General features: G+C 40.4%; 1 protein-coding gene across 1 annotated transcript in view; it reads right to left on the reverse strand.

The window, feature by feature from the left end:
* Nucleotides 1-12,719, reverse strand: part of TOP6BL (TOP6B like initiator of meiotic double strand breaks) — a 45,780-nt gene extending 33,061 nt beyond the window's left edge. The window contains exons 1-4 of the mRNA XM_058160750.1: nt 12,675-12,719; nt 5,253-5,397; nt 4,522-4,575; nt 2,563-2,663 (exon numbers count right to left, since the gene is read on the reverse strand). Of these exons, the coding sequence (XP_058016733.1) occupies nt 2,563-2,663; nt 4,522-4,575; nt 5,253-5,397; nt 12,675-12,719 (345 nt within the window). The remainder of the gene's footprint in view (nt 1-2,562; nt 2,664-4,521; nt 4,576-5,252; nt 5,398-12,674) is intronic.
* Between the last annotated feature and the right edge of the window lie 551 nt (nt 12,720-13,270).

The raw sequence follows: 13,270 nt of genomic DNA on the forward strand, positions 1-13,270 counted from the left end.
AAGAGATCACCCACCAAGAAATTCCAAGATTCAGAGTCTTATCATCCTCTTTGATGGTTTTTTTCCCTCCCACCATAGCTGCAGCTACTACAGCTGTTATTGTATAGTCCTTGATTTACAACCATTCACTTAGCAACTGTTCAGTTACGATGACACTGGGGGAAAAAATGACTTACAACAAGGTTCTCGCACTTACAACTGTGACACCATCCCTATGGTCATATGATTGAATTTCGGGCGCTTGGCAACCAGCATTTATTTACAATGAACACAGCATCCCAGGGTCACGTGAACACCATATGAAACCCGCCCAGGCAGCTTCCAACAAGCAAAATCAATGGGGGGGGGAGGAGCCGGATTAGCTTAAGGACTACAGGATTCACCTAACGACCGCTGAGATTCGCTTAACAAGTGTGGCAAAAATAAAAATTGGACACGATTCACTTAACAACTGTCTTGCTTAGCAATGGAAAGTCGGGTCCCAATTGTTGTAAGTTGAGGGCTACCTATAGTAATGACCCTAGAGAGGGCTATGCTAAATGAGGATATTGGTTTAGCTTTACCTTGTTACAGTAATAACAAAGTCAAATGGATTGTAGATTTGTGAGATAGATAGATAGATAGCTGATGAGAGAGAGGATAGCCAGATAGATGATAGACAGACAGACTGACAGAGATGGTAGATAGATAGATAGATAGATAGATAGATAGAGAGAGAGAGAGAGAGAGAGAGAGAGAGAGATGATAGATAGTTGATGAGAGAGAGAGAGGATAGCTAGATAGATGATAGACAGACAGACTGAGAGAGATGATAGATAGATAGATAGATAGATAGATAGATAGATAGATAGATAGATAGATAGATAGATAGATAGATAATAGATAGTTGATGAGAGAGAGAGAGAGGATAGTTAGATAGATGACAGACAGACAGACAGACAGACAGACAGGTAGGTAGATATAGATAGATAGATAGATAGATAGATAGATAGATAGATAGATAGATAGATAATGAGAGAGAGATGATAGACAGACAGACTGACAGAGATGGTTGATAGATATGGATAGATAAACAGACAGACAGAGAAATATGGAGATAGATAGATAGATAGATAGATAGATAGATAGATAGATAGATAGATATTGCAATCTTCCCCCGTTCACAACCCAGATTTTATCTGTGGTCAAAGTGATGTCCACAACCATTTTGGAACAGATTCTAAATTCTCCCGTTTGAACAACTGTTCTACTCCATCGTTCTTTTGAAACGAAATCAGGGAATGCCAGGAAGAACAGCTGCAGTTGTTATTTTTCCCTGTGAAAACTGGCGCTGGGAAAGGAATGAAGATTTTGATTCTAGAACTGCTTCCTCAGATGTTTGGAGGATGCTGAGAACAGATCATCCAGGCAAAGGGAACAGACATTAACCGTATTATTTTCTGGATCAAGCCCAACATGGCATCATGGATGTAACTAATGATGGGGAAGAGGGCTGAGAATGATCAGGATCAGAGCAAATTAAGAGCCGCCTTTATTTACCGGCTGTGCAACTATTATCTGCTTCTACCAGGGTTCATATAATTTGGACAAATTCTAAGATTTAGCACCGATTTTGATCTTCTGTCTCCCACAGAACAGGTTTATTGCTCAGCAAACAATTCCAGCGATGTAGAATTAGAGGCTTTTTTTTTTTTTTGAGGAGGAAGTGTGCGATGGAAAGAAGAAACTAATTATGAAAGAAGAACAAAATAACGGAGCTGGATTGGGTTCAGTAACAGAGTGGGAAGGGACCTTTGGAGGTCATCTAGTCCAACCCCCCTGCTCACGCAGGAGACCTGTACTAGGGATTCGAACCGCCAGAATTGCCGACCTTTCCGATCGACAAGCTCAGGGTCTTAGCCACTGAGCCGCCTAGTCAGGCTTAAACTGAAAACCTGGAGGTTTTCTAGTCTATACCATTCTTGAAATAGAAATAGAATTCTTTATTGGCCAAGTGTGACTGGACGCACAAGGAATTTGTCTTTCGTGCATAGGCTCTCAGTGTACATGAAAGAAAAGATACATTCACCAAGAATCATAAGGTACAACACTTAATGATAGTTATAGGATACTAATAAGCAATCAATCCAGCCAGTGGTGAGATCACCTGACAGGGAACCACAGCAGAGGGGCCAAAGAGCTGCATGTGGCTCTGAAGCCGCAGGTTGCTGACCCCTGGACTAGGGAGACACGATCACTGTCTTCCTGAACTTCTGGGGCTGTCACAAAGAAGAGGGGATTGACTTGTTGTTCTCAAGGGCATCAGAGGGCAGGACAAGAAGTAATGGATGGAAGAGAGGTAAGGTGAATTTTTCTGACAAGAAAAATTAACCAATGGAATAGCTTTTGTTTCCTGAAGTTGAGGGTGCTCCATCACTGGAGGTTTTCAAGAAGAGAAGAGACAAGCATTTGACTGTGATGGGATAAAGCTCTCTGCCTTGAGAAGGGGGTTTGACTAGAAGACCTCCGAGGTCCTTTCCAGCCCTATGGGTCTAATAATGCTACTGTGGTATATAGGCTAACCTGAAAGGAAAGCTGAAATGGCATGGTAGACAGAGATTCGTGAGGACATCCACTTCCATGCAGGACACCACTCTGGCAGAAAGGCAGTAAGCTTTCTATTTCTGTGGAAGGAAAAAAATTAGTGCTATGAGACAAACACTGCAAGACAAACAAGGAATTCCTGCTCTCCAAACAACAGGCTTGAATATTTAAGATTCCCTTCTAACAGTTGAATACAAGAAAGCAAGCGGCAGCAAGGAGGGTTATATCAGCCTTTTAATATACAAGCAGTCCTCGACTTACAATAGAATAGAATAGAATAGAATTTTTTTTATTGGCCAAGTGTGATTGGACACACAAGGAATTTGTCTTGGTGCATTGCTCTCGGAGTACATAAAAGAAAAGATACGTTGCATCAAGAATCATAAGCTACAACACTTAATGATAGTCATAGGGAACAAATAAACAATCAGGAAACAGTATCAATATAAATGGTAAGGATACAAGCAACAAAGTTACAGTCATACAGTCATAAGTGGGAGGAGATGGGTGGTGGGAATGATGAGAAGATTAATAGTAGTGCAGACTTAGTGAATAATTTGACAGTGTTGAGGGAATTATTTGTTTAGCAGAGTGATGGTATTAGGGAAAAAAACGTCCTTGTGTCTAGTTGTTCTGGTGTGCAGTGCTCTGTAGCTTCGTTTTGAGGGTAGGAGTTGTAGGAGGGTAAGAGTTATTTGTTTAGTGAACGTTTGACCTTACATTGGTCAGTTTCTCTTTGCATTTCTACCATTGGGCAGAAGGCATCGAAGCATAGCCAGCCGAACAAATAGGTTTAAAAATAGTTTCTATCCTTGGGCTGTCAGATTCTTAAACACAACCACAATCACTCCACGGACATGCGGAAACATATAACTAGTTTTTCTTTTTCTTTTTTTCCCCCTAATTACTTTCATAGGGATTACTCTTTATACTATTTATGTTGTTTGTATTTTTTGTCATGGATTGCACCAGTGAGGCTAAAACCAATTTCATTGTATACATGATGTACGATGACAATAAAGGCTATACCAGCGATGGCTAACCTTTTTGTTGTCGCGTGCCAAAAGCGTGGGGAGCGTGGGGAGAGCTCAAGCGCGGACACATCCATATTTCAGTGCCCCCCCATGCCTTGCCGCCCGCACATGCAAGTGTGACCCCCCACCCACTGCGCTCCCCCGTGCACAATCCCCCCCGCGCCCAGTTTTGGGCCTAACAGGCCTCCCTGAAGCCTCCAGAGGCCAGAAATGGCTCATTTCCCGACTTCCGGTGGGCCTGGTAGTCCTGTTTTTCTTCCCAGGTCAGAAACCTCAGAGGCTTTCTTGGACCCTGGGGAGAGCGAAAATGGCCTTCCCACTCCCCCCGGAAACGCCCTCCCAGAGCCTCCGCGGGAGCCCTGTACTTACCGGGCATCCAAAATGGGCTGCATGGAGATTCCTGGGAGGGGAGGGGCAGTGTGGGCAAGCGAACCGGTAGCAAAGGTAAGTGATACCCACCTCAAAACGACACTATAGAGCACTGCACACCAGAACAACTAGACACAAAGGCCATCACTCTGCTAAACAAATAATTCCCTCAACACTGTCAAACTATTTACTAAATCTGCACTACTATTAATGTTCTCATTGTTCCCATCACCAATCTCTTTCCACTTATGACTGTATGACTGTAACTTTGTTGCTGGCGATCCTTATGATTTATATTGATATATTGACCATCATTTGTGTTGTAAATGTTGTACCTTGATGAAGGTATCTTTTCTTTTATGTACACTGAGATCATATGCACCAAGACAAATTCCTTGTGTGTCCAATCACACTTGGCCAATAAAAAATTCTGTTCTATTCTATTCTATTCCCTGCAGTGGCCGTGAGAACTGAATGCTGGGCTCGATTAGCTTAAGAAGCATTTTTAAAATTTCAAATAAGGTTAAATATTTACCTTTGAATGTTAGGTCACTGAGGAGTTTGTGGCATAAATCACCTTTTGCAGCAACTGCATGGAAAAAATAAAAGAACTGCTATTATTAATTTTGTTTTAAGTTTGTGGCAAGGCTAAATTTGGGCTGTATTATTTGTGCTCAACCCACTGTAGGAACGTAAACTTACACCTTAAGTTTACTTATTGGGGATTGCATGTTATATGAATAAAGGTAGACCTTGGCCTATGACCACAACTGAACCCCACTTTTCCGCTCCTAAGTGAGGCGGTTGTAAAGTGAGTTGTGTCTCATGTTATAATTTTTTTTGTCATGGTTGTTAAGTGAATCATTACAGTTGTTAAATAAATCTCGCTGTTGTTAAGCAAATCTAGGTTCCCCCCCCCCATTGACTTTGTTTCTTGGAAGCAGGCTGGGATGGTTACAAATGGTGATCACATGACCTAGGGACAGTGCAACTGTCATAAATACATGCCAGTTGCTAAGTGCCTGAATTCTGATCAGGTGACCACGGGGATGCCGCAATGGTTGTAAGTGCGAAAAACGGTCGTAAGACACTTTGTTCTGTTGTAACTTCAAACAATCACTAAACGAATGATGGTAAGTTGAGGACTACCTGTAGATTTAAAATGCCACCTGAAGGGAGAAGGGTCACCCTTGGTTGCTTTGCCTGGTTTGTATTTTCCTGAAAAATAACCGCTCCAAAAGAAATGTAAGTTTGAATTATACTCACTAACTGCAGCACAGTGAGACTGGTCCACACGCTGGGGAGAATCTTGAATGTTCAAAGAAATAACAATTGTTCCTTCAAGCGTGGAAGATCTTTCTGACTGTTCCCCTTTTTCACCCTGAAGTTGTATGATTAGAAATTCTAAGATCTGAAAGGAAAGGAAAGACTTGGTAAAATTAGCAGATGAAATTTGTAAACATCATATTCTGCCTTGAGAAATAAGAGTGTTCCTTATCTCTTCATTGGAACCTCAAAACTGAAACTACAACTATCTTTGAAATGGGAGGCCTGGTGGTAGATATAAAGTGGACTGGTGATGCTGGAAACTGAACAATAAATGAAGGTTTAATAAATCAGTTTTGCTGGTGTTTGGTTACCCTTCCTCAGTGGTGGGATTCAAGTAATTTAACAACCGGTTCTCCGCCCTAATGATTTCTTCCTACAACCAGTTTGCCAAACTACTCAGAAAGTTAACAACCGGTTCTCCTGAAGTGGTGCGACATGGCTGAATCCCACCACTGCCTTTCCTGTAGCATCTTTCAATGTTCCAATCTTAAATCAACTCTACAATTTCGGATTTCTTTAACCATTTTTTTCCTTTTACCATCGTGATTCCATTTTGTGTAGTATACCAGCCAACTAGCAAATTTCTAACTAATTTCCCAAGTATGCCTTTCTTCTAAAAGATGAGAAAAAACATTGATTGTTATTGTTAAATTCAGTCTGTCTTCATCCAGCTCCTTATTCTTACAGAATTATTACTAAGGGAGGTTTATTAGGTTGGCATCCTTAAAACCACTGGATTATAAAGTGCTTTTAATCTTATGTTGTAAAATGGAAAGTGGCAAACAAGGGAAGCGTACCCTATCTTATGAAGAATAAATGTTTCATAAATAACAGGAAATAAAAAGTGCTTGAGAAAAACACAATGGCAAAGCACACAGGATGTAAAATATGAATTAAAATCTCTCCTTGCAATCCTAGCAACACTATTTTCTACTTCACAAAAATGTCGCTTCAGGTAGGAAATTATCATAATGCTTAAATGTATTGTTATTTCACGTTTTGGTTTCTTTTTAGCAGGAATGAAAGAAAAGGAATGAAAAGATGCAACCTTAAATTTATTTTATTGCAAAATGGAATAAATGAATGAGTGAATGAATGAAAGAAAAATGGAAACAAACTAGTTAAGTCTTAGAAAAGTTCAATCAGGGATACTTTGTCACATTTTTTTCTTCATAAGAGTTATTCCTCGACTTACAACTATTCATTTAGCGACCGTTCAAAGTTAAGAAGGGCCGGTTAGCTCAGGCTGGTAATAGCCTGTTATTAAGAACACCGAAGCCTGCAATTATTGCAGGTTCGAGCCCGGCCCAAGGTTGACTCAGCCTTCCATCCTTTATAAGGTAGGTAAAATGAGGACCCAGATTGTTGGGGGGGCAATAAGTTGACTTTGTAAAAATATACAAATAGAATGAGACTATTGCCTTATACACTGTAAGCCGCCCTGAGTCTTCGGAGAAGGGCGGGGTATAAATGTAAACAAAAAAAAAAAAAAAAGATGGCACTGATAAAAGTGACTTATGACTATCCTCACACTTATGACCATCACAGAGTCGCTCCATTCACATAATCAAAATTTTTAGCCCAGCATGGATTTATGATGGTTACAGCATTCCAGGATCATATGATCACCAACAGTTCATTTACTGACTATTCAAAGTTACAACATCACTGAAAAAATTGACATGGCCATTTTTTCCCCCACACCTACAACTGTTGACGCATCCCCTTGATGATCATGTGATCAAAATTCAAACACTTGGCAACTGATTCACATTTATGATGGTTGACATGTTCCGGGATCTTGTAATCAACCTTTTTGTGACCTTCTGACAAGCAAAGTCAATGGGTAAACCACATTCACTTTAACAGCCGTGTAATTAACTTAACAACTCTAATGATTTGCTTAACATTTGTGACAAGGAAGGTCGTATAATGGGCCAAAACTCACTTAACAAATATCTTGCTTAGCAACATAAATTTTGGGCTCAGTTGTGGTCAAGGACTACCTGTACATTAATGTATATTATTAAAATTAAGAAAGATTCAGCTGTACAGTTGGTCTGGAATCCAAGTCCTCAATACCTCTTATTATTCCTGACTATCGTTATTCATAATGGCTAAGACTGATGAGAGGTGTAGCTCCAGAGTTATGAAGAGATTTTGGTCTCCAACCTTTGTCATGTTTAAAGGAATCAATCTCATATCAATACCTTTTACCTCTACTTTATCTGTGGAGGCTTTTTAAACTAAGTTAGGACATTGACCTACTAATTCTAGTACTGTATTTGTATGGCTGTGATTCTTGGTTCCTTGAGAATTTATGTTAGTTTATTTTTAAGAAAAGTGAACAAGGACCTCAGTCTTTCCTGCTAGCTTCAAGCTTCTTCCTTGTCTTAATTGAAAAAAAAAATCCTAGTTTCTGAGTTGCTTTTCTTTTCTTTTCTCTCTCTTTTCTTTCTTTCTTTTTTTTAGGTAGGTGACATGATTAGAAGTTAGATAGGAAAGAAAGAAAAAGTGTCTTAATAAAGGGTGATATGATTAAAAAGCTAGAATAAGTGATAGAAATAAGAGAGGGGGGAATATTAGTGAATACATTTTTATATCATAAAATGAAAGTAGTAACAAGAGAAAATGTGGAATAATGGAACGATGATAAACAGCAATCTAATATAAGTGCATTATTATTAGAAATATATAAGTTGGTTGAATGTAATAATTATGATTAACCTGATTAGTTTTATTTGTATTAGAATGTATGATACCCAGGTGCCACACTGTTCATGCATTGATTTGATATTTTTATAAAAAATAAATAAAAAACTTTTGAAAATTATCCTGGTTTCTTTCTTCCTTAGGAGGGAAGAATGGTCTTGTGACATTCTGCGAAGGCATCCCCCAGACTGTTTCTATTTTCATAACGTTTAAGATTTATAAAGAGGTCAAAGTTCTGGGATAGGCTACTCTACTATTAAAATAAGATGTACGGCACCAAGAACTCTATCTTCTTTACATTATCCAGATGTTTTGAAAGATGTAGAACAGGTTTGGATGCACACACAAAAATAAACACTTTAGTTCCAGATTGCCTGACATGACCAAAGAAGGATAGCCAGTTACAGCTTGCAAATTGCATATCTGGTTTCCCAATGTCTGAACAGGAGAAATAGTCTGCAACTCAGGAGCTATTATCTTCTGTTTGCCTTTGATCATATAATTAATCAAGAGAAGTAATGTTGTTCTTAACGTACTTATGCTGGCCATCTGTGTTGTGGTCCGCCAGCAGTCTGCAGAGCTGCCAACGAGTGGGACAGCGATGAGGTTGAGGTGGGGCCAGGGCCATCGGGGAGTGAGGTGCGGACTCCAGAGCCTCCAGAGACTGATAGTAGTGAGGCAGAGGAACAGGAGGAGCCTGTTCCTAATGCACACACGAGAAGAGCTGCCAGAAGGCAAGAGCAGCTCAAGCAAAGAGGACGACTCAGGAGTAGGGCCAAGAGATGATTGGCCCCTCCCATAAGGCTTAAAACAGACCAGCAACGGCGTTTGGGAAAACAACGTTGATAGCTTCGTCTTCTTGTATTTATTTTTGTATCTGTGACTTCTGAACGTTTGCCAAGAAAGGCCTTTGGCAGTTTGCCTAATTGGACCAAGGTTTGCGATAGGACTGAGGAATTTGTGTTGGGAGGAATTTGCTTTAATTTAGTTGAACTATGCTGGGAATGAAGTAATTCTCAGCTGTTCGAATAAAGTTTGTTTGCTTTGTCACTGACTGAGTTTCCTACTACCTACTGGGGCCTGGTTCACAACTATCTGGTTAGACAAGGTGATGGCTTTTTAAAGAAAAATCCATTTGTAGTAAAAAAAATACTTTCAGTATGTCAAAATTGGTTACTGAAGCTGATGACCACTGGGGCTTTTTCATATTGTTATTATTATTACTGGCCCATCTTACTGTACCAACCACTCCAGGACAAACAGAAAACACAAGGGCATAAGGGAATTCCTTGCAGACAATTGGAGGTTTGTCTGTGTCCCCAGGGTCACCTGAGTAGTGCAAATGGGTGTTGAACCTTCTTGGAACTGCTGAAACAACTCAGGTGACCACGAGGGCACAGATAAATCTCCAAGTGGCCCCAATGACTCTCTAAAAAGGATGCAAATGACCAGTTGTCTCGAACCTGCAGTAATTGCAGGCTCTGTGTTCTAATAACAGGCTTCTCTACTGCCTGAGCTATCCCGGCCCCTTAAGTGAATTAAGTGAATCTAGCTCCCCCCCGTTGACCTTGCTTGTTGGAAGCTATCTGGGAAGGTTGCAACAATTGTAAATACATACCAGTTGCCAAGAGCCCAAATCACAATTATACAATGGTGGGTACGATGTGATAGTCGTAAGTTCGAGGACCAGTCTTAAGTCCTTTTCCTCAGCGCTGTCGTAATCTCGAACAGTCACTAAGCAAATAGTCAGAAGCTGAGGACTGTTAACAAGCCAGCTGCAAAATAAATCTGATCACATCATACATCGATATAAACTTTGCTATAAAAACTAAGCAATGCACAACAAGCAGACTTTGTAAGTAAGCCGGGCAAATAATAATAAGAAAAACAGAATAAAACAGAATTGTTAATTAACAGTTCTGTGGCCCGAGAAGCAAATTACATTTTTATTTAATGTGATGGCTTACAAAATGTCTGTGTTTCCACAACATTCTGAACCACAAATTATGCATCCTCCTTATCTTTGTTGAACCCAGTTAATGTGTACTTGTGAAATTACACTGGTGGCCAAGGATTCTTTTGTAAAAATCCAGACTGGAATCAGCACCAAATTGGATCACATATTTGCCACCGTGAGTTTTAAATCAATAGGAATGATATTAGATTGTGATCCATTTGGATTATTTATAGAATACCTGCCAAGGTAATTTATTATTTGATAAATTTTTGTTAGGGGAAGCATTGACCTACTTCAAATGCTACCACAGAGCTACCTGGCTCAATATCTAGGTTAGTTGGCTGAAATTCAAACAAAAAGTTCAATTTCAAACATAGCACAAACTCTTGCTTAAAACAAGGCAAGTTTTTAAAGCTAAAGGTTGCAAAAGGCAAAGCAGGATATATATTTTTTTATTTGCATTTATATCCTGCCCTTCTCCGAAGAATATTCATTCTGAGATTTTTTAACTAGTCTACAAGCATGTGCATGAGTATCATGGATGTGTGTACGTGTGTGTACATGTTTAAATGTGTTAGTGCATGTTTGTTTGTGCATGTGTGTGTCTATATATATATATATATATATTTGTACCTATAAATGAGTGTGATGTATATACGTCTGTATAGAAAATAAGATGACCTTTATGGTCACTTCTTTCTGTGAAAATAAAATGAATTTCTGATGCCTGCTCTCAAAATAAAAATAAAAAACCATAGACATAACATGCACACACACATATATATGCTGTATACAATTACATATACACACACACACATATACACATATAATACGTATGTATATTAATCACAGTCCATTTTAAATTCCTAGCAGAAAAAAGTCTTGAATATATTACAAGTATGCATATATTACATCAGTCGTGGGTTACTACCGGTTCGCCCCAGATCAGGTGAACCAGTGGTGGTGGCAGCGGTGGGAGGTTTTGCCCACCTGCAGAAGTGTCACATGTACATGTGCATGTGTGTGCACCCACGAGCAACGGATTTTGAAACCCACTACTGGTAGCGACGGATTTTGAAAATCACTACTGTATTACATGCATATTATATGTGTGGTATGTGAAAAATATCTATCTGTGTATGTATGTGTGTATGTATGTATGTATCAGGGGTGGGTTCCATTTACCTTTACTACTGGTTCGCAACGGGAGCATGCGCGCATGCGCAGGTCATCAGTGATGACGTCGAGGCAGGTGGGCAGAGCCTCCCACTACCATCACAATCGGTTTGCAAGAACCAGACTGAACGGGGAGCAACCCACCACTGGTGTGTATAACTGTGTATATATATATAAATATATAAGTCTTGGCGTATTCGGGTCTTTTCCCGTGTAAGGTTGAGAGTATCTTGACAATGTTTCGACGAGGTTTCACTCGTCATCTTCAGGCTGGTGTTTACGGCTTCGTGCTTGTGCGAGCAAAGCGTGGTCGGAGCTGCCGTCTCTATAAATACTGGTGGGGAGGTGTGGAGTGTTGGCTTTGTTGCTGTAAGCGGGTTGGTTGGCTGTGTGGTTGCATCTTGATTGATAGGTGGAGTGAGTATTTGCAGATTAGTCGGCTGTTTCGTAGCATCCTTTGTGGGTGTGGTCCTAGTTGTCTGCCCATTAATCTTTTGTGTTGTAACAACCTGGGTAATGGGCTGTGTGGAAAACATCGCCAAGATACTCTCAATCTTATACGGGAAAAGACCCGAATATGCCAAGACCTACATAAATATATAAATATATGTGTGTGCGTGTGTGTGTGTGTGTGTGTGTGTGTCAGGGGTGGGTTCTATGTACCTTTACTACCAGTTCGCATCGTGCCGCGTGCGCGCGCTCTTCTACACATGGACAGAAGAGTTTTGATGACATGTGGGACAGTGGGCGGAGCCTCCTACCGGTTTTCTATAGAACTGGTCCAAACCGGGGGCAACCCACCACATGTGTGTGTGTGTGTATGTGTGTACAAGATAACCTATATTGTCACTTTTTTCCTTGAACCCACTGGCACACATTAAAAAATGAAATTCTGATGCCTGCTCTCACAAGAAAAATAAATAACCGTAGATATAACACGCACACACACACACATTATATACAATTACACACACGTGTGCACGTACATCTATGTGGCAGTATGTATATATGTATGGGTGTGCATAAGAGCACCAGTGTGCCTACCATCCCTGTCCTAATGTTCCCTTTAGTTGTATTCGTTTTATGTATTCAATTCTTGCTTATACTTATATATACTGCTCAAAAAATTAACACAGTTAACACCTACACAACACAATGTACTGTATTTAAGAAGAATATTTCATTCCTTCAGATCTAGGATGTCTTACAGTATTTTTGTGTTCCCTTTATTTTTCTGAGCAGTGTATATTATTTAATATGTATTTGACAAAATAAATAAATAAATAAATAAATAAATAAATAAATAAATAAATAAATATGAGTAGGAGTGCACGAGTCGCCTATAACCTATGTGTGATTTTATATATAAATCCATATGTGGTATAGATGCGTGTGTTTTTGTGTGTGTCTGTCAGTGTGTCTAAAAAAAAAGGCATATAATAATATATATTTGTCACTAATAATATCTCTGTGTGCGCGTGTCTGCGCGCTCGCTCCCCACCCGACCCCCTCACAGGCGCGCGCACCATCCGCGCGCCCGAGGCCGCCTTCCCCTTCATGGCTCGCCTTCCTTTTTTCCCGCCCAGCTCCGCCTCGGGGTGCGCGCGCGCGCGCCATCGTGCGCCCACCTCCCCTTCTCCTCCCGTCCTCTCTTAGCGCGCCCCGCCCGCCCCTGGGGGGTGGGGGGTGGGTGGCGCGCGCGTTCACGTCTTCCCGCCAAATCTCGCATCGTTTCCCTCAGTCGGAGTCTTTCAGCTCCATTTTTCCCCCCTTCCCCCCCCCCCCAATTCCCACGCCGTTCCTCAAGGGTAAATAACAGGAAAATAATAATTATAATAATCATGGAGTTACTGGGAATGGTGACAGCCAGAACCCTCTTTTTCATCCCATTGTATTCCTTACTTTTTATTATCATTATTATTTGTTATATGCTGCTCTGAAGCTGCCCCGTTTTTGGAAAGACTCAGGCTGAGGGGAAATTGGCTTAAACAAACCCTCGAAATAGACCCTACCAGGCAGCTATCTTGAGGGAAGAGGCATAGCATTTATGAATAGAAATAGAATAGAATAGAATTCAGAGTAAAATATAGGATTAGAATATAGAGTAAAA

Source organism: Ahaetulla prasina, chromosome 17 (genome assembly GCF_028640845.1).
Source record: "Ahaetulla prasina isolate Xishuangbanna chromosome 17, ASM2864084v1, whole genome shotgun sequence".
In the NCBI taxonomy this organism is placed as follows: Eukaryota; Metazoa; Chordata; class Lepidosauria; order Squamata; family Colubridae; genus Ahaetulla; species Ahaetulla prasina.